This window comes from Mauremys mutica, chromosome 11 (assembly GCF_020497125.1).
Source record: "Mauremys mutica isolate MM-2020 ecotype Southern chromosome 11, ASM2049712v1, whole genome shotgun sequence".
NCBI lineage: Eukaryota > Metazoa > Chordata > Testudines > Geoemydidae > Mauremys > Mauremys mutica.
This window is the reverse complement of record NC_059082.1, coordinates 38,551,961-38,577,836: the sequence shown is the minus strand read 5'-3', so window position 1 is coordinate 38,577,836 and position 25,876 is coordinate 38,551,961. Positions and strand designations below refer to the sequence as shown.

General features: G+C 46.5%; 1 protein-coding gene across 2 annotated transcripts in view; it reads right to left on the bottom strand.

Moving 5' to 3' along the window:
- SCAMP2 (secretory carrier membrane protein 2) overlaps positions 1–25,063 on the bottom strand; it is a 28,821-nt gene extending 3,758 nt beyond the window's left edge. Inside the window, exons 1-9 of one of the 2 annotated variants that reach the window (XM_044980176.1) lie at positions 24,797–25,063; positions 16,001–16,081; positions 14,492–14,581; positions 13,912–14,046; positions 11,523–11,640; positions 6,905–7,033; positions 5,729–5,888; positions 4,901–5,002; positions 729–846 (exon numbers count right to left, since the gene is read on the bottom strand). In XM_044980176.1, the coding sequence (XP_044836111.1) occupies positions 729–846; positions 4,901–5,002; positions 5,729–5,888; positions 6,905–7,033; positions 11,523–11,640; positions 13,912–14,046; positions 14,492–14,581; positions 16,001–16,081; positions 24,797–24,853 (990 nt within the window). In that variant the 5' untranslated portion in view covers positions 24,854–25,063. The remainder of the gene's footprint in view (positions 1–728; positions 847–4,900; positions 5,003–5,728; positions 5,889–6,904; positions 7,034–11,522; positions 11,641–13,911; positions 14,047–14,491; positions 14,582–16,000; positions 16,082–24,796) is intronic. The other variant, XM_044980177.1, reaches the window with a different exon arrangement.
- Between the last annotated feature and the right edge of the window lie 813 nt (positions 25,064–25,876).

Sequence of the window (25,876 nt, the reverse complement as noted above, 5' to 3'; positions counted from 1 at the left end):
TCATTCACAGAGTGGCAGGATCCTGCCGATGTTCTTTTCTGTCCTATGCTTTATGCATCAGGGCATCATTTGCTTTTTTGACTGAGTTCAGGCCTTCAGTGACCCATCCCCAATGAAGACCAAGCTTTCCAAAGTGGTTACAATTAATCTAGAACCCAACAATGTCTAAGACCAATTCATGCGATTCCTGGCAGTTTCACGTCCCTGTATTTGTCAATGCTGAATTTTATCTGCCCTCATGCTGCCCAGTCTCCTACTGTATCTGGGTCCCTTTGAACTTCCTGACAATCTGTTCTAGTCGCAATTAACCTAAATAGCATCTGCAAATCTTGCCATCTCACTGCTTTCCCCTGCTTTTCTAGATATTAAATGCTGGTCTTGTGGGGGCCTCCCCTCCCTGGTAACCTTTTGCCGTATAGAAAACAGACCACCTAGTCTGTTTTCAGTCTCTTATCTAGTTTCCCATCCACATGATTACTTATGTTTCCATCACAGCTTCTTGTAAGGGACTTTGTACAAATCCAGGAGGAGGAACAGGAAAACATGCTTTCCAAAAGCTTTTGACAAACTTGCTACTTTCATCCTTCCTTCGACACTAAGCTGGTTACTAACCACAAAATTCTAGAAGAGACTATGATTCAATACCTGGAAATCCTTTGCTACTGGTGGTGAACTGCCCTAGGATGCAGGATTTAAGTTGGAGCTGCTCTTGTCTTTCAGTAACTTACCCGCTTTAGGAGGAAGAGTGAGAGGACAGCACACAGCGTGAAGAATGCGGCCACCACCATCATGATTATGGACACAGCCCAGTTTTTTCCTGTCTCCTCCAGAGCTGCAATCCAACCACTGTAAGAAAGAGGGCTCATCACATGAAGAGTACCAGGTATACACAGGGACAAGAGAATAGACAAGACTCTGGGAGAGCCCTAGGTTACTCAGGTTATTTGATGACAAGAGGACTGAGGGACCACAGAGGACATGCAGCCAACTGGAGCTGCTACAGGAATATCAGACCACAGGAAAAGTTCCTTACAGAATTTAGTCTCATGCAGAAAGTTACCCATTCTAGATGCTAGGCTAGCTTTGAAAAGGATCACTGAGGTGCCTTCCCATTCCTTTGTACAGTTCCCTCCTCACAGTGCAGTATGGGTATGTCTATACAGCAATGTAAGCCTCGGGTTAGTAGGACTCGAGTCAGCTGACCCGTGTCAGGGACCCCTGGGCTTCAGTGTCTACACTGCATTTTCACCCTAGGTTAAGGATTTTCAGACCCGTGCTCAAACCTAGGGCTCTGGCATCCACACTGCAGTGCACGGACCCGAGTCACAGTAACCCTATCTCAGGGTGCCTAGCCCCCACCCCCTATGTCGACATTCTAGCCCTAGGAAGGTGGTGCATTGTGGGAAAACTCTACTGCCCACCCTGTTTCCTAATTGTGGTGTTGCTATTGATGGGACTCAGTTGCCCATAAGGAGCACAAGTACATCAGCTCATAATTAGCTCCTCTCAGTAGAATGACTGCAGTGTGAGAAGGGTTTATACTGAACTACCATTGAATCTGAGAAGTGGGCTCTAGGCTGAGTCACAGAGGTGGGAAAATCCCCAGGTGCCCCTGTTCTGAGGATAATTAGGACATCAGGCTCCAGGGCTGTCAAACTATTAAACTGAAACTTTGCAATTCTTAACTTTTAAAATGGGCTGTTCAATGAAGGTGTCGTTGATTGGTTGGTTTTTTATTTGTTTTGAAGTTTGAAATAAAATGTAGATTTCAGAGGAAAAACTTGCCTCCCCCGCCCCGCCTGGCGGCTGCTGGCTCTAGAGCAGTGAAGTGCATCTCTAGGGCTTGGAGTGCAATGTGCTCCAGCAGCCCTGGGGATCCCTTATCCCTGTCCCCGCCGTGCCCAGGAGGCAAGGACAAGAAATCCCTGGGGGGGAAGTTTGGGGGCTGGCTCCCACTCACTGCATTCAGTGCATGCAGCCCCTGCACACAGCCCCAGGGAGGGCGGAGCGGCCTGGGAGCAAGGGACAGAGAGCGCAGTGGGACCAAGCAGCTGCCTGCACAGAGGGGAGCGGCAGAGCTCCTGGCTCAGCATGGCTGCGGGGGATGACTCCCAACATCCTGGCAGCTAGGAGCTGCCACCCACTTGTCAGCTTTGCTCCCTGCTCCTGGCAATCTCTGTGCACCAGTGAGGAGCCATAGCAGAATCAAGGAGCACACTCAGCCAGGCAGTAATGGGGCTTCTGATCGCTGCACTGGCTGCCTGCACTGCCACTCCTCTGCCACCAGGAACTCTGGGATATGTCTGGAGGACTTCTGGGACCCAAGTCAAGATGGGGCTGCGTGCACACAGGAAAGCAATAGGGCTCAGACCCTAGGTCCCAGGTTAACATGGGCTCAGACCCACCAGCCCTGCAGGGTCCCGAGACCCTAGGCCCAAGCCCTAAATTAGCACAATTGGTGTGTGGACGCAAAGGGGGTTAGGCTTGAGCCTGGGTTTCCACTGCTGTGTAGACATACCATAAAAGTAAACGCAATGTAGAACACACACAAATGGTTGCTAGCTGGAGAGGAATGGGCAAAAGCACCATGGACTTGGGAAAGGAGTAGATTTCTAGCCTGGGCTAGTATTTTCATGAGAGTCTTGCAAGGCTGGGGAAATATTTGTGAGGAGTGGAAGAAACAAAGAAAATAGGATGAAGAAGCACAGCGCAAGAGCTGGATAAAAAGCTCCTTAGTAGATGCCAGTTCCTGAGATTAACCCCTAGAGTTCCTTATGGCCATATCCCTGATAAAGTGCAAAGGGCTAGGACTACCAAGACACCTAGCTAGAATCCAGAGTTATCTATTTGGACAAAGGTCCTCCTCTCAGCATTTAATTTCAACTGCTATATAAACTGGATTGTCTTTTGCCAAAGGAGACTGAGCAGCGATTGGCGAGAAGGAAATATCTGACGTGTTTCATTAGCGGTGTATTTTCCACTGTGTTTAACTAGCATTAAACACAAATCACACTATTTAGCCACTGATGAAAATACTGTCTGCTTGGGAGCGGCCTTCTCTACAGATCAGTGTGTTCTTGGGAACCAGAGTGCTCGCCCAAGTCAGACTAAAAATGGAGCTCTGACTGTGACTCAAAAGGCAGTGACAGGGTCAAAGAATCAGGAGAGGGAGGGATGACTTTCCCTAGGAGCCATTCTCCAGGCTGTGGGCAAAAATAGACTGTGGTTTCACTGCAGTTATTACCTGAAGGTGCCCCCACAACTAAACTCCCAGCTCTGACTTTTTCACATGCATAATGTGAAGAAGAGAGTGAGAGAGAGAGAGAGAGAGAGAGAGGGGGGGGGGGGGGGAAAAAGCTGGAATAAAAAAACCCACTTCTGTCTCAGTTGAATTTGCAGACAACACACTAAGAATCATAGAATCTCAGGGTTGGAAGGGACCTCAGGAGGTCATCTAGTCCAACCCCCTGCTCAAAGCAGGACCAAACCCAACTAAATCATCCCAGCCAGGGCTTTGTCAAGCCTGACCTTAAAAACCTCTAAGGAAGGAGATTCCACCACCTCCCTAGGTAACCCATTCCAGTGCTTCACCACCCTCCTAGTGAAAAAGTTTTTCCTAATATCCAACCTAAACCTTCCCCACTGCAACTTGAGATCATTACTCCTTGTTCTGTCCTCTGCTACCACTGAGAACAGTCTAGATCCATCCTCTTTGGAACCCCCTTTCAGGTAGTTGAAAGCAGCTATCAAATCCTCCCTCATTCTTCTCTTCTGCAGACTAAACAATCCCAGTTCCCTCAGCCTCTCCTCATAAATCATATGCTCCAGTCCCTCTAATTATTTTTGTTGCTCTCCACTGGACTCTTTCCAATTTTTCCACATCCTTCTTGTAGCGTGGGGCCCAAAAGTGGACACAGTACTCCAGATGTGGCCTCACCAATATTGAACAGAGGGGAACGATCATGTGCCTCCATCTGCTGGCAATGCCCCTACTTATACAGCTCAAAATGCCGTTAGCCTTCTTGGCAACAAGGGCACACTGTCAACTCATATCCAGCTTATCATCCATTGTAACCCCTAGGTCTTTTTCTGCAGAACTGCTGCCTAGCCATTAGGTCCCTAGTCTGTAGCAGTGCATGGGATTCTTCCATCCGAAGTGCAGGACTCTGCACTTGTCCTTGTTGAACCTCATCAGATTTCTTTTGACCCAATCTTCTAATTTCTCTAGGTTCCTCTGTATCCTGTCCCTACCCTCCAGTGTATCTACCACTCCTCCCAGCTTAGTGTTGTCTGAAAATTTGCTGAGGGTGCAGTCCACACAATCCTCCAGATCATTAATGAAGATACTGAACAAAACCGGCCCCAGGACTGGCCTGTAGTTCCCTCAATCCTCCTTCTTCCCTTTTTTTAAAGATGGGCACTACATTAGCCCTTCTCTCATTTTACAGGGGATCAAAACTGCAAACAGATGGATTCTGGTACCCAGTCTTTAGATTATTAGCACATACTGATCTGTAGAACATGACCTCCACCAGAGCAGGCTACGTGGCTTTTTAGAGAGTAGCCAGACAAGATCTTCATTGAAGATGTGGCACCAAATAGGCACAGAAAGACATTTAGAAATAAAGAGAACGGGAGACAGCACAGTAAGGAGTGGTTGGTAACTGTCAGGCTATATCAGCAGAGGAGATACATGCCTTTGACATGACTAGAATAGGGAGTGTGGCGGAGAAAGGCACCCAGCTGAACTCTGCAGAAGCCGTGTACCAGAACAGAAATGGAAGAGGACAGACAGCTTTAAGAACAAAAAGCACAAAACAGAAACTCTTCAAACAATTGCAGTCCTGTTGAGAAGGTGCCAGTTCAGGGCTGCATTGCACATGCAGTAAGTCATGCTTACCTGTCCCCCCAGCCAGGAATGCCGACTGCCTGGATGATGTAGATTGCAATTTGGCAGAAAAAGACTAAGAAGAACACAAAGAAGCTGAAGGAGCTGTCAGACCTGCAAGGTGAGAGACGGGGTGAGTGAAATCCAGGAATCCCCAGGACAGACGCACGATATAAATCACAAAAGCATTTTGTAAATAAACAGGCAACAATTGCAATGAACCCTTCTCAGGCTGAAGATTGCATGAGGGGTAGGGATTGCGGAACCAAGAGGAAGCCATGCAGCAAGAGAATTATCAAACCCAGTGGCTGCAATATGCACTCACTCATTCCGTATGGTATGTCTGATGGCAAAGCCCCCTTCCTCAATACTTGTTATACAACCAGGCTGCTTTACTGGGCTACTACTGTCAAGAATTTTCTTAACATGAACATAACTAGGACCAAATAATCAGCTGGGGTTTGGACACTGGATAGATGTTAATGTCTCATTGACAGGCATTTCCCAGTTACATTAGAGGTTTCTACTGTATCTAATATGGCACATTTAGCCGCAGTCAGATGATCTTTCACTACATCCATCTCGACAGGTTGTAGATTTTAAGGTGAGAAGGGACCATTAAGATTATCCAGTCTAAGCTCAGAGTGAGCACAAGAAGATCAATCTCTCTTCCACACCACCAGCACATACCCCCAACATCCAGTCTGTAAGGGAGGTTTTGGTCTATCTAATGTACTGAAGACTTGGAAAATCCCCCAAGCGAACACATTATGATCAGATTAAACAGCACTTCCTCCCAGTAATGGCTGTATCCCTATTAAACTGAAAAATGGTACTTGCCTGAAAGCCTTGTAGATGGGTCGATACCAACAGAGGAAAGCACAAGGGGTGAACAAAACAAACCACAGAATTGAGAGACCAAAGTCTACTCCTCTTTGTGGGCTGTCGGTGAACCATGCCAGGCAAGCAAGCAGGTTTAGAAGCAGGGTAACTGAGTGAACTGTTCAGGATGGGAGAAAGAAAGGAAACAGATTAGCAATCTCTAGGAAAACCCACAAAGTGCCAAAGCATCACTGCCCTCTCATGGACCACAGTGCACAACATTGTCGATAGAAACTAGGTAGCACGTGAGCCATAGTTTCAGCATTTCCCTTCCCCGTCGAGGGCCATCTGCATGGAAAGGTGGATCTTACTGTAAGGGTCCATCTGATACTGCTCCTTATCGCTCTAGCCCAGGGGTCGGCAACCTTTCAGAAGTTGTGTGCCGAGTCTTCATTTCTTCACTCTGATTTAAGGTGTCGTGTGCCAGTCATACATTTTAACATTTTTAGAAGGTCTCTTTCTATAAGTCTATAATATATAACTAAACTATTGTTGTATGTAAAGTAAATAAGGCTTATAAAATGTTTAAGAAGCTTCATTTAAAAATTAAATTAAAATGCAGAGCCCCCCGCACCCATGGCCAGGACCTGGGCAGTGAGACTGCCACTGAAAATCAGCTTGCGTGCCGCTTTCGGCACCTGTGCCATAGGTTGCCTACTCCTGCTCTAGCCTAAAGTCTTAATTCTTCTTAACTGGCTGCTGGGGATGCGATTACAACATCCCACATGACGACTACTTTAGGTGGACAGGCTGATAAACACCAAGTGGGGAGCACAGCTTGGGTTCCCTGATGCATTAAAGTTAAACACATCCACCATCCTTTCAGATTCATAGATTTTATAGTCCAGAAGGGACCATGATGATTATATAGTCCTACATAACACAGGCCATAGAATTTCATCTAGAAATACCTGCATTAAGCCCAATAACTTGGGGTTGAACTAGAGACTTTTTTAGATCTGTCTTTAAAAAACAGAGGACCAGGAGTTTACAGCCACAAAGGATACCTACAGATGACTTCAGCATCAATAGCTACTATGGAAAAGTCAGCATTTGATAGAAAGCCTCCTGAGAAAGAACCATTCCAAATTTTCCTTCCAGCCCAACACTATTTCCCCAGCTGTGTTTACTCACACATCCACAAGTAATACAGCATCTTGCATATTCGCTGGTAATCAGCTGGGATGTCTGCAGAGAAGTCCTGATAGAAACACGGCTTGATTGGACACTTCTTGGGAAAGGGTGGCCAATTGTTCTGTCTCGCTATAAAAGGAAACAAGGAGAGATCCCTCAAGAGAGTTCCCTGGTTCGACAGACTCACTAAAGCACGCTAATTCACAAGCAAGCAGACTAATAGTCAGTATCTATTAAGACTTGACCCTTGGAAGATGATGTAGCAACCAGACCATGGCAATAAATTTGATTTGAATAGTCTGAGCCTTAGAAGTAACTGCATCAGGTGCTTCACTCATGGATGTATAAGCACTGCTAGGAACCAGTGAAATGGGTCAGGTGTTGTTTTAGAGGCCTCTGATACAATGGGGGTTGGGCCGAGACTGTGGAACAAACCCCCCCAGGGACAAAGGACCATCACAAACCTCACCATCTTCCGCTCCAAGTGCGGAGCACACTTCTTGGAACTGCCTTCTTCAGCACACATACCAGGGAGTACACACAACCCCCCCCCCCCACTAGAATCTAAACACTACGATACACTACACACACAATTCTTGTCCTTAGCCACACGTGACAGATGTCACCCACCTTGCTTAGTGTGCTACTGGAAGGTACTCAGGTGAGACTATATCAAATTATATTAAAAAACTCCAATAAAAGAACATTAAGGCTGCAAAGTCAAACGTCCGAGTTAGGAATTGTCAGAATTAAGGTTACTTGTGCAACCTTAATTTGGCATTCTTGTGTGTATGCATTACAATAGTCTTTAATTACATGATCGCATACTATTTTTCCCCCTGCCTTGTTCAGTGAATGGGTATTTAATGTTACTTTGTATTGTCCTCATTCAATGTGTGGCTGTCACATTAATTTATCTGCACAACACCCCTGCGAGAAAAGGTGGTGGCATTATTTCCATTTTACAGTATTGAAAATGAGGCAGACAGATTAAGGCCAAAGTTGTCAAAAGTGTCCAATAATTTAAAGCACCTAATGTGAGACACCTAGGACCTGATTTCCCAGAGTACTTAGCATTAGGGGCGTCATGCGATTAAAAAAAGATTAATCGCACTGTTAAACAATAAGAGAATATCATTTATTTAAATATTTTTGGATGTTTTCTACATTTTCAAATACATTGATTTCAATTACAACACAATACAAAGTGTACAGTGCTCACTTTATATTTATTTTTAATTACAAATATTTGCACTTTTAAAAAAAATATTTTTCAATTCACCTAATCTAAGTACTGTAGTGCAATCTCTTGATCATGAAAGTTGAGCTTACAAATGTAGAATTATGTACAAAAAATAACTACATTAAAAAATAAAACAATGTAAAACTTTAGAATCTACAAGTCCACTCAGTCCTACTTCAGCCAATCGCTCAGACAAACAAGTTTGGTTTATTTGCAGGAGATAATGCTGCTCAAGTCTTGTTCACAATGTCACCTGAAAGTGAGAACAGGCATTCGCATGGCACTGTTGTAGCTGGCATCGCAAGATAATTATGTGCCAGATGCACTAAAGATTCATATGTCCCTTCATGCTTCAACCATTTTTCCAGAATATATGAGTCCATGCTGATGATGGGTTCTACTCGATAACGATCCAAAGCAGAGCGGACTGATGTATGTTCATTTTCATCATCTGAGTCAGATGCCACCAGGAGAAGGTTGATTTTCTTTTTTTTGTGGTTCGGGTTCTGTAGTTTTCACATCGGAGTGTTGCGCTTTTAAGACATCTGAAAGCATTCTTCACACCTCACCCCCCTCAGATTTTGGAAGGCACTTTAGATTCTTAAACCTTGGGTCGAGTGCTGTATCTATCCTTAGAAATCTAGCACTGGTACCTTCTTTAAGTTTTGTCAAATCTGCTGTGAAAGTGTTCTTAAAATGAACACGTGCTGGGTCATCATCTGAGATTGCTATAACATGAAATATATGGCAGAATGCAGGTAAAATAGAACAGGAGACATACAATTCTCCCCCAAGGAGTTCAGTCACAAATTTAATTAACGCATTATTTTTTTGACGAGCATCATCAGCAGGGAAGCATGTCCTCTGGAATGGTGGCCAAAGCATGAAGGGGCATATGAACGTTTAGTATATCTGGCACGTAAATACCTTGCAACACCAGTTACAAAAGTGTCATGTGAACACCTGTTCTTACTTTCAGGTGACATTGTAAATAAGAAGCAGTCAGTAGTATATCCCATAAAAGTAAACAAACTTGTTTGTCTTAGCAATTGGCTGAACAAGAAGTAGGACTGAGTGGACTTGTAGGCTCTAAAGTTTTACATAACTGCACTCAAAAACAAACAAACAAATCTACATTTGAAAGTTACACTTTCACGATAAAGAGTACTACAGTACTTGTATGAGGTGAATTGAAAAGTACTATTTCTTTTATCATTTTTACAGTCCAAATATTTGTAATAAAAAAAATAATATAAAGTAAGCACTGTACACTTTGTATTCTGTTCCAGGTTTCTTCTTCAGGGTTTTTTGTTTTTTTTTTGGCCAAAACTATTCACTGAATTTGCAAATAGTTTTGGTGCCCCGAAAACTGCAGTTTTCAAGGAACTGACTGCTCACCACAAAAATGTCACCTAGCTCTAAAGTGTCCCCAAAGCACAATTCCAGCTGGTTTCAGTTGCAGTTGTGAATGCTCAACACTTCTGTAAATCTGGCTCTAGGTGTCTCATGTTGTGCATCCAGAAAGTTGAGGAACACACAATTAGTGGCCAACTGTGAAAAGCTTGTTTTAAGTGACTTGACTAGCATCACACAGGAAATCTGTGGCAGAGGCAGGGATACAATTCATTTCTCCATGGTGGTATTCTATTTCCTTATCAATAGGATCACCTCTCTTCTCCTGTAATCCTCTGCCTCATTCACTATATGTACACAGTGTAGTTGTAGTCGTGTTGGTCCCAGGATATGAGAGAGACGGGGGGGGGGGGGGAGGTGAGGTGAGGTAATATGTTTTACTGGACCAACTTCTGATGGTGAGAGAGAGCTCTGTAGCTCAAAAGCTTGTCTATCTCACCAACAGAAGTTGGTCCAATAAAAGATATTACCTCACCCACCTTGCCTCTATCATTCACTACACACGTTCCAACTTCTACAACAAATAAGGCAAGTGTCCCACAGACAATGGTCTCCTTCATTACACACAACCCTGCTGCATTCCCAGGGCACCATCCATCCTATACAGTGAAAGGGGCAGAGGTCCCATGGAAAAACTAGTATGTGATTATGTAACTAAAGACTATCAGTGCCTATGCACAAGGGGGCTGAAATATGGTTACACAGGCAACCTTAATTTTGGCATTTCCTAACCTGAGTGCTTGACTCTGCATTTAAATAATAATAATAAAAAAAAGCCTGTTAAAAGATTAAGGCTACAATCTCCTAATTTAAAAAAAACCCCAAAAAAATCCCATTATGCAGAACCATACTGACCACCAGCTTGAGTCATCAGCTGGCTTCAGACCTTTAGATCTGCAGAAGGGACCTCTACCACTTGAGCTAACAGTGTAACTGGAAGTAGTAGTAGGCTGTTATCCTCTGTGCGGACCAGCTACCAGAAGGGAATGAGACAGACACTTTGCCAGTGAGTTCTGCAGTTCTTTGTTGACAGCACAGGAACAGAAACTCAGAGCTCCTGGATGTGAAGTCTAGTGGTTATAGACCCTTCTTTCCTTGTGCCCTCTGGGTGCCCTCCTCCTACGCCCTCTCTCGCTCTGGGCTGCAGTATGCTATGTACAGACAGACTCTTCTGAGGATTTTGCTGCCAAACTAACAAGGGTCTATTGAACACGTGCCGACAGTTTTTTTAGAGGCTGAAAATTGGCCAAATTTCAGTGAATTTTAACGATCCTGCTAAAGCATGGAGCAACAGAGCTTCGTAACAAGACAGCTGCAATAATATTTTAAGATGGGTAAAACAAGGAATTTTTCCTGAACCTCATTCTCAGAAATCACTGAATCATTTTAACTAAAACTTTCAAAAATTTTTTAGCCTGAGGCACACACCCAGCACGGACAATTTTAGCCTGAACAGTAAAAGTTTGGCAAAGTTATAAGCAACTGAAAACAGGATCTTATAATGCAAAGTGTTGGGCAACCTTAACTATGGATGGTACCACAAACTCCACCTAGAATAAAACAGCCACCTATAGGTGAGTGCCTGAGAACATCGGCATGTGTATGAGACAAATGGGTAAGAGGTGTCATGTGGTCTAACGGAGATAGGTAGCAGTGTCCTCCACCACCACCATTATAGGAAAAATGAAGCAAGGTCCAATTGGCTGGAGGTTACACACAGCTGGTCTCCTGAATCCCAGCTTTTATTACTCTCCCCCTTGTGGGATGCCTCAGAATTACATTAAAACGGTGTGTGCAAGTTTCCATTGCTGTGACACTCAGATGTTTCTCATGCCCCAGCACAATATAATGGGGTCCGACACCCTGCAGAATGCACCAGACAGGGGAACTCTTGTACACTCGGGCTTAGACAGGTGTGACGCACAGAATGGATTCTTAGACAGGGAAAGAAACACTACTCACGGTTAAAGGCTGCTGCATTGTTCTGCAACTCTCGCTCCTTCCTCTCCAGCTCTGCTGCTTTCCTCTCCAGCTCCTCCTGCTGCTGAAGGAGTCCAGCCTGGGCTGCTGAGGCTACAGCCTGCATGGAGAGTCACCGAAAAGCAATCAGAACCAAAGAGCCATTCAGTGGGGAGAAGGTCCCTTCCTAAGGGAAGAGGGAATGCACACACACTAATGAGCGTTCCAGCAACATTCAGAAGGTTGAGGACATCTCAGAAGCAGAACATTCATGATTGGTCTGAGATCTCCTTCAGCTTTCTGCCTGCATCGCGGTAGGATGTTAGTAGTAGATTTCTACAGAATCCACCAGCAGCTCCCTTCTCATTGCCCAACTCTTCCGTGAGGGTGACTCTGACAAAGAGGGAATCTTCTGGAATATTTTTATGAAGCCTGTGTGCGCCTCAGTTTCCCTCTCTACTTTGCATGGCTACCCAATGAGGGCAAAAGGGTTAACAATGCTGCTGGAACTGCATAGAGGAGACAGGTGTATGTGCCACCTCGCTTCTCTGGGAGGAACAGAGTTGGTAAGGAACTGTTTGAAACCGACTCAGATTAATGAGGGGTCCAGAGAGACAGTTCAAGCTTCAATGACTCATGCATGGCCCTGCCTGAAGAACAAAGACTGGGAGGTGACCAGCAAGGAATACAGCATGGGCTTCTGGTTCTGGCTGCTCTCCTGGGACTGACTATGGAGGTCAGAGAGAGAGAGAGCATCTGAAATGTCGCTCACTACAGCTTGGCTGTGAATCGTGCTGGCTTGGCCAGAATGGTTTCAGCTTTAACCTTCATTTCTCTATGCTAACCTAGGGACTTCCAGTGCCGGGTTTCAGCTGACTGAAAAATCCTACTCTGTTCTGAAAATGCTGCTTGGATGTCACTGCAAATACTGGCTTGGGCGCATTAGTCCCTGAAGAGTGGGCAAGTCTATACGCGGTCTACTTCAGTTGGACTCGCTGGGCAGAGCTCATGGTGTGAAACAGGAGGGCTGGAGCCCAGACACTCAGTCTAGGAGATGGTGAGGCTGCATGACCAAGCCTCAAGGAAGGAGTGGGATCCTTTGGGGTTCTGCCACGCTAAAGGGGCTACTCCAAGAGACAGTTTAAAAGCTGGGCACAGAGCAGATCCTGTGGCTCTGAGACTCCACAGCTTCTCTGGCAAGTTATTCTACTTTTCCTCTTCGTTTGAGGCCATTACTTTTTGCTGTCCTCACATTAACTACTGAAAATCCCAGCATGCCCAGACGCTTGTGTGTTCAGGGGCGGCAGATTTGTAGAAATTTTGGTGGTGCCCAGAGCCCGCTCCCCCCAAACTCCACCCCCACCTGCCTAAGGCCCTAGGAGGGTGTTGGGGGGGGGGGGGGGAGAAGGTCTGGGTGCAGGCTCTGGAATGGAGTTTGGTTGCAGGCTCTGGGCTAGGGTGGGGGTGCAGGCTCTGGGAGGGAGTTTGGGGGCGGGAGGAGATGTGTGGAAAAGGTGGACACGCGGAAGGGAGCACCCAGGGGTGGAAGGCGGGGCTGAGGGAGAGACCCGGCCTCAAACATTGTTGGAGCCGGGCCCCGGATCAGGAATATTCCTGGTGCCCAGCCATCACGGGCCCATAGAACTTGCCACCAATGTGTGTGTTAATACCTTGGCAGGAGCTTCAGGCCAATACCCTTTTGCTGCTCTAGTTTAGCTGTTCTGCTTTCTTCCTGGGTCTCCTAGAGGCTTTCAGCTCTAGGTTTTGGGTTTAAATTCAGCCCAGGCCAGCTATGACTGAGTCACTTTCCCCTGAAATGCATTCTGTAGTCTCTGAAATGTGCTGCTTGTCAACGAGGGACTGAAGGGAGACAAGCACCCACACCGTGACCCCCTTCCCCAGTTGACACTCAGCGGAGAGGGCAAAGGCTGAATGAACCATGAAGACAGTCTCCCCCTTAAAAGGGCATATTGGTGGGGAAAGCTTGCACTGCTGGGCCCCCCCCCCCACCCTATGGATAACTAGAGGGCTTCAGAACTGCTAATCTGGGACTTTTCACCAGCACTAAGATAATTTAAACAAAACCAAACAAGATAAAAACTCCCTCTCCCCAAGAGTCTCTCTCATTACTCATTTTGGATCCTTTCCAAATTAGCACCAATTTGTTTCAAGAGCCAGGAGCCCCAGTCTGCTCAGGCGGTGAGAGGTAAAGGCAAAGCTAAGAGGTCCTGACAATGAAGGGAAATAGACAGTGGGCTCCTGGGGTTTACGGAGTATGGTGATAACCACTCAGAGTCTAAAGAGCGGGAACCTCCCAAGCTGGGACAGGAGATTTTGGAGGTCCCAGAAAAAAAGGCAGTGAAGCCCCCTCTCTTCTCTGTACTTTGCCTACCTTCCCCTGGATCTCTTTCACCTTGTTGCTATTCTGAGAACTGAAATCTTCTCCTAGCAGCCTCTGTCTCTCTGAATTCTTGCTCGCTGAGATGAACCTGGACGGCTGGTACTTGCTGGCCTGTCTAAGCAGCAGCTGCAACACACAACTGCACTGTGTCCACACTCACAGAGCAGAGTGTGGCTGTTCAGTCCCTGAAACTAAGCTAACACTGTTAACAAGTTATAGGCAGCACTGTGCGAGAAGGCCAAGCAGAACGGGACAAAAAACAGAGTCAGTTTCAATAGCAGAGGGAAAGACACCGGGGCTTTACATTGTCTACTTCTCGGAATTATTTGCAAGGCTATTAAATATTCCCCATTGCAATGCCAATCAATGTAATAAACACAAATGAGGGCAGCGTTGGTCAGCTGCAGCCTCCCATACCCCACCCAAATGAATCCAATCCCTATAGAAAAGTCTTGTTGAAGGCCTGTAAGATGCATAGAGGCTCATTTGTATTCCAACAGTTTTGCTTAGCGGAAGCCACGGTGTGAGCTCTCCAGACATTCAGCAGAAAGGTGGTGGCTGGGTATACTACCTGTGGAGTGGGTTCCACAGATGGCTGTAGGACAGCGGGTTGTGAAGGGCCAGCAGGCTGCGTCGCTGGAACGGTCTGAGCTCCATTTGTCTAGACAGAGAGTGACACAGCAAATGAGCATTACACACATTGCTTCAATTAGCTCTGGGAACCGCTGAACACCAAGTGCCTTCAAGCAGGTGTTTGCCAAATTGGAAGGCAGGCCTGGAGTCCCAGGAACACCAGGCACCATCCTGCATAAGCATCTTTATTGTATGTTTCTGAACCATCTGTTAGAACCTCTTTCAAAAGTTTACAACTGAACATTGACTTAATGCAACTTTGAAACTTTACTATGCAGAAGAAAAACGTTGCTTTCCCCCTTTTTTTAGTAGTTTACTTTTACCACAGCACTGTACTGTATTTGCTTTTTTGTGTCTGCTGCTGCCTGATTGCGTACTTCCGGTTCCAAATGAGGTGTGTGGTTCACTGCTCAGTTTGTAACTCTGGTGTTCATAACTCTGAGGTTTTACTGTATGGAGACTGATGCCTCCCAGTTATTATGGGTAACATCACATGCCAGAAAAGAGACCAATGGCGCTTTGATCTACTGTTTAAATAGTGATTATTGGTCTTCTCCAGCTTCCCTGCTTGTCACTCCATACCCCGTACCCACAGCAGTACTGGAGCTGGTCACTGCTGCTCCGAACCACCCAGCTGGCACGGATATCACAGCAGTAATCCCTCTCCCAACAGAGAATCTGATCTTGACTCTCATGTCTAGGGCCCTACCAAATTCATGGCTGTGAAAAATGCATCACGGACTGTGAAATCTGATCTCCCTGTGAAATCTGGCTAGTGTAGAGGAGGGGCAGGGCTGGGACTCTTACTGTGCCCTGGATACTAGTCCCAGCCAAGCTGGGGAAGGATGGGACTTCCTCTTCCCCTACAGGGGTCGCTCCCAGGGCCAGGTCAGACCTATCTCCGGGAACCTCCCCCAGCTGCAGGTAGCTCTGCAGCTGCTGGCTAGGAGCCCAGCTCTGAAGGCAGAGCAGCCGCCAGCAGCAGTGCAGAAGTAAGGGTGGCAATACCACGACCCCCCTACAATAGTCTTGCAGCACCTTCCTTAGCCCCCTTTTGGGTCAGGATCCCCACAGATATAACACCATGAAGTTTCAGACTTAAACATCTGAAACCATGAAATTTACAATTTTAAAAATCCTATGATCATGAAATTGACCAACATGGACTGTGAATTTGGTATGGCCCTAATTATATCCCTTGGCATGAGACTTTTGTTCTGTTTCACACTTTGGGATTGCTTTGGCCGTGAGAATTCCTGCAGGCAGATCACTGGTGCTCTGCTCTTGAGGTCTCATGATAAGTGCATTGTGTATGTAACACAGTCACTGTCCAGTAGGGACAGATCTATGAATGCCTCATTCATCTTATAGTTCCCTCTATCAAGGGACACAGCTGTCTGATACAACAGGTATGTAGCTATTTGGTGCAATCACATGAGACACATACCAGCCGGGAGTTCTCAGAGAAGGGATTGAATTCATCCAAGCCGCCTTGGTTAGCATGTGTCAGCTGTGTCACTGAGGGATCCTGAAAAAGAAAGGAGAAAAGGGATTAAGACAAAGGTAGGAGTTAAAGGGAAAAAAAGGCACAGCCTCTAGACAACCAGTTCCACATGTTCCTTACGTTTGTCAAGCTAAACAAAACCAGTGACTGATCAAAGCTTCCAAAAACAATACCATGTCACAAACACTTAGTGCTTTTTACCTAGTTTACAAATAGTGAAATTGAGGCAGAGAGAGATTAATTTGTCCAAGATCAGTCTTCAGCACAGTTGCAACTAGGACCCAGATTTCCTCTCATCTCTGAACTTTACCCACTAGACCAGTGGTCTCCAAACTTTTTTGATCGTGCACCCCATCAGTAACAAAATTTTGAGCACGCCCCCTCCCGCTCCCGGCCGAACTGCTGGGGGGGGGGGGTGAGAGAAGCGGCACTGCTCCGGCGGCGCTCCTCCTGCGGCGCACCCCAAAGGATCCTCGTTTGCGCACCCCACTTTGGAGACCACTGCACTAGACAACTGCCCTGAAGGCTTTTGTAAAGCTGAAGAAACTGACAGTCCATGTTGAGATGACGCTGCAGTCTGCCTTCACGTAAGGCTCCAGTGTCCTCAGGATGACAGAGTCTCAATCAAGTGCAGCTGAACAGGTTTTCAGGTAGAAAGGTAAGCTAGGTGACAGACATCAGCTACCACAAACTGCTTTCATGCAGCCCTCTTCTGGACTATCGATCTATCTCCCAAAGCAGCCATTCTGACAAGACAAAAAAGCTATGAAAAATAAGGCTACGGTTTCAGGTTAACTGAACACACTATCATACTTGTAGGTTTAAACCCAGATTTCGGTTGGAGCGTCAGTTTCTCCTTCCTCCACTCAGTGCCAGTCTCCTTTTGGTCCCTTCCCATAATCTTACTGCTATGCAAAACCTGAAGACAACTTTCTTCCTCCCTCTGTTGCACGTTATTTAACCCAAGTCTCGTGTGTTGCAGTTTGTATGAAAGCAGGTATATAAAGCCAAGCTGGGCTTTGCTAAAGGTTCTCCCTTTAATAGCCAGACACTGACTGCGGCTGACCCTGAAGCGTTCTCTCCCCCACAGGTAGAATGAGGTACAGTTGTTTCTCTGTAGAAGCCTTCCCCCCAAATGGAACAGCCATGTAATTTTATCTCTGGAGTTCTGCTTAAGCAAGGTGCTTTCTCCTCTCTAGAAACCAGCCTATCAGCACAAGCCATTTTATTTTTGTTGTTAACGGGGTAAAAAGAAATTGCTAGGCTGGGCAGGGGAGGAAGAAGAGCGAATTCACATACGTAAAGGTTGGTCAAGTTTCCTGTTGGGTAAGCTCCATAACATAGGAGCTGTAAACCCTGGGAAAGCCAGCTGACTTGTCTCAAACATACTGTAGATAGGTCTCTTGCCTTCCAGTACAGCTTTCTGATCAAATGTGTATAAAAAGCTCCGTTTAATGAGTAACTTTAGACATCCCCAGAGATTAGACACTCCCTGCCTAACTGGTTACACAAGTTTATGAATCACTCCAGGATGAAGTCTCAGAAACAGGTACTTAGGCCATGGCTACACTTGCAAATTTGCAGCGCTGCAGCAGGGTGTGAAAACACACCCTCTCCAGCGCTGCAAATTGCGGTGTTGCAAAGCGCCAGTGTGGTCAAAGCCCCAGCGCTGGGAGCGCGGCTCCCAGCGCTGTACGTTATTCCCCACAGGGAGGTGGAGTACGGACAGCGCTGGGAGAGCTCTCTCCCAGCGCTGGCGCTTTGACTACACTTAGCCCTTCTGTAGCCATAGCCTTAGATGCTGAATTGCATTCACCAGGCAGAATAGGGTTGCAGAAACATTCCAGGGAACCTATACCTGTCAGCAATTCTGCAGGCAGGGGATTCCCAGAACCAGGGGCGGCTCTAGGTATTTTTCCGCCCCAAGCACGGCAGGCAGGCTGCCTTCGGCGGCTTGCCTGCAGGAGGTCCCCGGTCCCATGGATTCGGCGGCATGCCTACGGGAGGTCCGCCGAAGCCGCGGGACCAGCAGACCCTCCACAGGCATGCCACCGAGGGAAACCTGCCTGCCGCCCTCGCGGCGACCGGCAGAGCATCCCCTGCGGCTTGGCGTGCTGGTGCCTGGAGCCGCCCCTGCCCAGAACAAAGGATGCATGTTCTAGCCATGATCCATAGGGTGAAGCACATGGGGAAGAAAAGCACCAGTTTAATCAAGTGTACTTACAATCTACCTCTAGATTTAACCACAAATGCCCTGGGAGCTGGAGGTGTTGGAGGAAGGAGGGGGCCTAAGCCATCAATTTCTGCAGCATTTAGCCTTTTTTAAAATCAAGTTTCAATTCCTCTTCGTTTGTAATCCTATGAAAACCTTCCACATGTGAACTCTGACAGTGCTGTCTTCCTGAGTGCATGGACAGGTAGTCCTACCCTCTCTGCCTCTGTTTATGGCTTTCCCAAGTAGCAAAGTGAAACTAACGAGCTTTTCACAGTTGCCCATTAATTGTGTGTTCCTCAACTTTCTGGATGCACAACATGAAACACCTAGAGCCAGATTTACTTTAACTTGACCAGTTTTACACACCTTGAAGGCAGTATGCCTTGTCTACACTAGACTTTTAAAATGTGTTAGTTAGAACATGGCAGCTACCACGTGCTAACAGCTAACACAAACTAACTATAAGGTCCAACTGATGGCTACCACATCAGGAACGAAGTTTTTAGGAGCATAGGAAGGTAAGACTGTTCAAAGAATCCGAGCTATCCAGCTGGAAAAAACTTCCTATACCTCAGAATCCCTATCTGGGCAGTAAAAAGTGTTGGCTTTCCTGTCACCCACCCAAGGCTGGAAGGGCTGTAGTGCTGCAAAGAGAACTGAGTTGCCTCAGGATAGATTCAGAGTTGCAGTAAAAAACTACAGTTCTGATCACTTGCTGCTGCAAAACAGTTTGATTCGATTTTGAGAGAGAGATGACCTTTAATATTATTTTATAGCCTTTAAAAAGTGAATACTTAGTTGTGGTTCCCAGGGCCAGGCAGTTTAATTTGCAGATCAGAGTTGTTTAACAACTATAGATGTGAAGACTTGGCTGATTTAAAAGAAACTGCAATGTGTTCGGGTTTTAGGGGGAAAAAAGCTATCAGGCAGAGGATACCACTGAGGGCTCTGGCTCCTATAAGCCTAAAGCACATGGAGAGTGGAGCATTGTTAAAACCTGTTAAAAGTATGAGATATTTACACCAGGGGTTCCCAAACTGTGGTATCTGAGTTTGATGTTCCATCAATTCACCTGGCAATTTTTTAAGGTGGTATGTGAACCAATAAAGTTTGAGAGCTGCTGATTTAGCAAACACTTTATAGAAGTCATTGTAAGCTATCCCTAGGTTTCACATCCGAAAGATGGAATGCTTGGTAGTTCCCAGAAAGTACAAGGAGAATTTGATAATGTCAGTCCATTGAAACGAGAGTAAGATCTTTTCATTTCCCACATGCTGCTCACGGGAAACACATGGAAGCAAATGGTCTCACTTTGTTCACAAGAAGCATATTACTAGATTGATCTGTGAGACGTACTGAGGAGACTCACAGATTTACTTGTTTAGCTTTCCACATATAGTCAATAAAAAAGGATTTTAGTTCTTTACATTATGCTGCAGTTTGCAAGCCCCAAATGGCCCTGATCTTGAACCAAACTCTTCTAACACAGATTAAAAAGCTTTTAGAGACTAAGGCCTGGTCTACACCAGGGTGGGGGGTCGAACTAAGGTACGCGACTTCAGCTACGCGAATAGCGTAGCTGAAGTCGAACTACCTTAGTTCGAACTTCTTACCTGTCCAGACGCCGCGGGATCGAAGTCCGCGGCTCCCCCGTCGACTCCGCCACCGCCATTCGCGGTGGTGGAGTTCCGGAGTCGACGGGAGCGTGTTCGGAGTTCGAACTATCACCTCTAGATTAGACGCGATAGTTCGAACTCCGAGAAGTCGAACGCGACGCGTCGATCCGGCAGGTAAGTATAGACCTACCCTTAGTTGCAAAGACTGTGTATTTGTTTTATAGGCAAGCCTGACAAATACATACAAAAAGCTAGTTTTATTACTGTGCTAGCTTATGGATCCAAAAACTTCTGTGGCTGAGCAAGAATTGGAGTACATCAGGTTTGTGCAGGATGGGAAACTTGTACTCTCTTCTGGTAAGACCTGGAATCTCGGTCAGCTGATTTATTACCTTTGTGATTCTGACAGCTTTAGAAGTTGTGGAGATCAAGGCGGAAGAGCTCACATCTCAACTGGCTGGCTTGAATGTAGAGGTGTTTATGTAGACAGTGCGTAAGTTCAAGTAAAGGCAAAATCCTCATGCTGTTATTGACCATAGCATCAGTCACAATCTTGCACTTGCTATTCTGTATCTCAAAAGATTATCCCACCCTCTTAAGAAATTTCAATTTATTTTGACTATAATTTAAAATGTTATTTTTTATGTCCCGAAGGATGCTGGAGACTTAAAGCTCTTATCTACACCTTTGAGGCAAACATGCGCTACTCTGGAGCTATCTGTCATATATACTGGATTGCCAGAGCAATTAGCAAAAGTCATTTGGCTGTCATTTATGTGGAATATACCACAGAAACAGATTTCAGGAGATCAAAACAGGCACATCTGTGAGCGTACAGTGCATTTCATGACTGACCTTCTCAGTACTATGAATTAAATCTCCTACTTATCAAGGAAAAGATACCTTGTTGTTTGAGGGTTTGCAAGAGCTCAGAAGTGCTGTGCGGGAACCAGAGCAATAGACAGTCCTGAACCTGACTCCTGAGGCCCAAAAATGTATCCTTCGGCATGACAAACCCAAAGGGTAAATACACTGCTGGGGCAAAGCTGAAGAAAATTCTGGACAACATGTCCGAAGCTGCTATCGGGCAACCACCACCATCGTATACCTGGTTTCACTTATTTGAATTCACATACTGGCTAAGAGATTAAAAGTATGATAAAGAATTGCCCCATTAACGCAATATGTTAATTGTCAAAATGCCAAACTGGACTAATGCTATTCTGCATAACCATGATCTAGATTTCAAATCAGATGGACAACATCTATAGCTATTGGCAGAGTTGTGGTAGCAGTGTTGGCCTCAAGACATTAGACAAATAAGGTGAGTGAGGTAATAACTTCCACTGCACCAACTTCTATTGATGAAAGAGACAAGCTTTCAGGTTACACAGAACTCTCTTTAGGTCTGAACTCTCTGTAAGAACTCTGGGTAGCTCCAAAGCTTGTCTCTTTCACCAACAGAAGTTGATGCAATACAAGATATTACCTCACCCACCTTGACTCTCTAATGTCTATAGAGTTATTTAGCCATTAGAGTTTTTACTTGAAATTGAAATAAATTACATAGGCTCTCGTGAGTCCATCAGACTGCTGGTTGCTGGCATTTTCATCTATATTAACGCAACACAAAACTGAACATAAACCCAAGTGAGAAACACTCCCTTTAGAAAACAGAGAACATGAATGAGAAACCCTGACCCAACAGTCCAAAACAGAACATGCAGAATGCAAAGAAATGTCCTTAGACAATGGCAGCAACAACTGTGAAGATATCTGTACCCTTGCTTTAAATCTGTAACAGGAAATCAGGGTGGATGCGGGCTGGGGAAAGTTGTAGGCAGAAGCTACAGACAAGCTTAAGTGATAATGCTATTTTTCTAATTTCAATAAAGCTCTTTGTTCAGTGTTAGAAAAAAGTGACTTAATTCTTTGCTACAGTCACACTACAATATTTTGTTTTAGCTTACTTAATGATACGAGACTTAAAATTAGGATGAGCATATTTTCTTGTCAGACAACCAAATGTGATGCCTCAGCCACCCGTGGACAAGTGATCAGAATCTTTTCCCCCAGCTTGCTCACTATATTAGACACAGAATGTCCAGAAAAGTTTATATATACTAGTCACATGAGACAGAAAACCCCCCACACCCTCAAAGAAGCCTCCCAGTGGATGAATAAGAACCCCATTGGAAAAACAGACAATTGAAGCTAATTTTGACTGCAGAGAGAGAGAAGGAATGTAAGAAACTGAAGTTATTCAGCAGGAATGGAAAGCATTCCTCTGGCAGAAACCCAGCACACATACACACCTCTGACTTCCTCTCTCACCTGCTTTATGTGGATTATTAAAAAAAAAAAAAGTAGAAGACTGCCATCCTAGAGTCACCTGGCTCTAGATTACATCTATCTTATTGTTTGAACAACAGGCTAAACTCAAGCACAGCCCGGTTTGGTCAATGATTCTGTGGCAGCATGATGATGCACAAACCAGAGTATTTACACGACCCCAGTATGCAAATGGACAATATCCATATTTCCAAGCCACTAAATTTGCCCAATAGAGGTGATAAAAAAAATCACGAGCCACTTCTAGTTCTCAAACATACCCCAGCAAATATTTCTGTTTTCACTTGGGTATACCCAAGATTATTTCTGCTTCCTACTCCCCTTGGCTTTATAACGAAATCAAAATCTTTTGTTATTAAGATTTTAATTACTGCTGGCTCACCAGATTTCAATACCACAAAAGCTGTTCACAAAATAAGAGGATATGCACCAAGATACAGCTTCCTGTTATGCCCTGACACTTTTCTGTCATGTAATAAAGGTAAAGAACTTTATATAGATTTCTGAAATGTGAAGTGTTAACATTCATCTTCACACCTACAGCCATGTTAATCAGGGTCAACAGACTGTTTTTGGAGCCCTCCACCAACTCCCTAGGTAAATAAATGCAGGTTGCAAAACAGCACACACAGACATCAACTCAGCATAGAAAGATTCCAGGCAACATCCAGCGTGTGTGCAGGGCCCCAAATCACCTCAGAAAGAAGTCCTTTCTCTTAGGCTGCGAAGGCTAAACCTCTGTTAGAGTATGCATTTAACTTTGTATGCTGAGCAGTATTGCCAGAGGAGAAGGACCCCTAGAGCATATGGACATAACTGTGCACAAGTCAACACAGAATGTGAAAAACCACCAGTTGTTATGCCACAGTACAGCAATGCAACTGAGTGGAATATTTAACACATCTACAACTCTGTCCTGACACTTGCAATCCAGTGTTGCTAGAGCTTCCTGTACCACTGTATCACAGTAACTGACACCATGTCATGTACATCCAGAGAGATTTTAATGTCTCATTCACTTGTTAGAATAAGTTCTGCAGAAAGAAAGCGTGCGCTCTTTGAACCAAGAGCATGGTACGCACATTTACCACAAGAATATGCACGTAGACCAGGCAATGCTGATACATTATGAGCCTCGATACTATGTCTTAATACTGTCCCACGACCGACTCCCATTCACTTGCACACTCATTCAATGGGCCTGATTCTCCTCTCTCTCACACTGCTGTGTATGCTCCAACATAGAACTGGTTACAGTAAGTGAATAACATGGCACAAGGTATCTATGACAGAGCTTGGCCAGTTACAAACCTTATTTTCACCATATGGTGGGTGACTGCCAGCATAACTGAATGGGAGACAGCAGGCACTGGCTGATACAGCCAACATATTAACCTAATAAGGGGAAATAGCTGCTCAAAAAGATTGGGAACCACTAGCCCTTGAAATACAATTGGACAGTGATCTTTCCTAAAAGGGGCCACAGGACACAGCTGCACTTGAAATACAGTGTCTGTTCTTAATAAAGACTATTTCCCAAGATAAGCTTCAAGAAGGTAAAAGAGGAAGGGCAATCTTGTGGTTAATACATAGGACCTGAGTTCAGTTCTTCCCACAGACTTCCTGCATAACCCCGGGCAAGTTGCTTAACTCTCTGTAAAACAGGAGTGATATTACTACTTTTCTCCCACACTTTGTCTGTCTGGTTTATTTAGATTGTAAGCTCTTTGGACAGAGAACATCTCTTACGTGTATGTAATACCAGAAAGCACAATGGAGGCTCTCCTCTCAGCAGGGGCTGTAATACAAATAATGCGTTCTCAGATTAATTTAGATCAGTGGTTCTCAAACGTTTTGCCCAGCTGTACTTGTGTATGACGACTAAGGCCTAATCCTGCCGTGGTTGCAACACCCAGAAAAGCCAATGGGAGCTGCACCTGGAACCACTGGCAAAACAAGGAGCCTGTCAGTGTCCCAGCCAGTGCCTACTCCCAACCCACCGGCCATGCCCTAACCCAGGACTGCGACTTGGAGCAGTGTCCTGTTGGGTTAGGGCTGCAGGAAGGGGGGCTCTGAGTTGCATGGCAGGTGAGGTGCATGGCCCTGCTGGGTGGGTGGGTGAACTAGGCCCCGCAGACTGTACAGACCGGCGAGGGGAGCGCACAAGCAGCACGCACCAGGCAGATTGTGGGGCTAGGGGAGGGTGGAGCACGGGCTAAGGGGCTCCCGAGGGGGGAGTGGGAGGAATGGAGAGCAGATGGGGCAGATCCGGGGCACTGGGGGGGAGGGGGAGGGGGAGGCAGAGCAGCTTTGTGCCCCCCTCCCGGACTTGCTGCTGGGTCCCGCCTCCCCCGATACGCGTCGCAGACCTGGGGCTCCCAACGGGCTGGCACAGCCCCACAGGATCGAGCCCCCATCAGTCCCGCCCTCTCGCCCCTGATTGGGCGGCGCGGGTCAAAGCGGCCCCACCATTGGCAGGCGGCCCCTCACTCAGCGCCACGTCCCGGCCGTGGGGCAGGGGGCGGGGAGCCGCGCGGCTCGGAGACGCTCTCCTACCTGGAAGGGGTTCACGTCCACCGGGTCGGCGAACGGATTGGTGTCGTAGGCCGACATGGCAGGGTGCTCTCCCCGCTTCCTGCTCCCTGGGAACGGGACACTTCCGGGAGCGAGACTGCGCGTGCGCCCGGCTCACAGTCCGGGACGGGCGTCGACTAGTTTCTGCCAGGTGACAAACAGAGTTTGTGACATCACGGGCTGGATTAATCCCGGCGCATGCGCCGCGAGGAGGAACAAACGCGACTAGGGTCGCGCTCGCGGGCGGGGCCAGTTGTAACGTCTGTCTGACGCCGCGTCGGAGTGTGCGCGTGCAGTGCCTGAGGGAGGGCGGGTTGCGCGCCTGGGGGAGGCACACGGACGGCTAGGGGCGGAGTCTGGCGTTAAATGAAAGGCGGGTGTGGTAGGGCGGGAGGTTGCTATGGGAAGGGGGTGACACGCCTGCGTGGTTGTGTATACCTGGGGAAGGAGGTTGCATACGGGGGGGCTGCACACACAATAGGATCCTCCGGTGGAGCGGACTGTGCACAAAGGGGTTTGCACACAGCATCCATAGAGTGGGGAAAGGGCTGCACACGTGCTGGGGGGTATACACGTGCTGGTGTATATAGTGGAGAAGGGGACTGCACACGAGGGGTTTGCACATGTGGGGCGGGGTCTGTGCACAAGGGGTTGCCCACATGCTGGTGTATATGGGGGGCTGTGTATAGTGTGGGATTGCATATGTGGGGAGAGGGGATGTGCACAGAGCGGGTTGCCCCATACTTGTATATATAGTGGGGAAGGGGTGTGTGCACCGGTTGCTCACATAGAGGTGTATATAATGGGGAGGGGGCTGCACACGGGATTGCACACATGGGGGTGTATATAGTGAGGAAGCGTATTGCATGTGTGAGGAGAATGGCTGTGCACAGAGGGGGTTGCACACGGGGGAGGAGTATAGTAAGGAAGGGGGTTGCATACGTGGAGAGAGGGGCTGCGCATATAGGGGTTGCACACGGGGGAAGGAACAGTAAGGAAGGGGGTTGCATACGTGGAGAAGGGACTGCGCATACAGGGGGTTGCCCCATGCTAGGGCAGGAC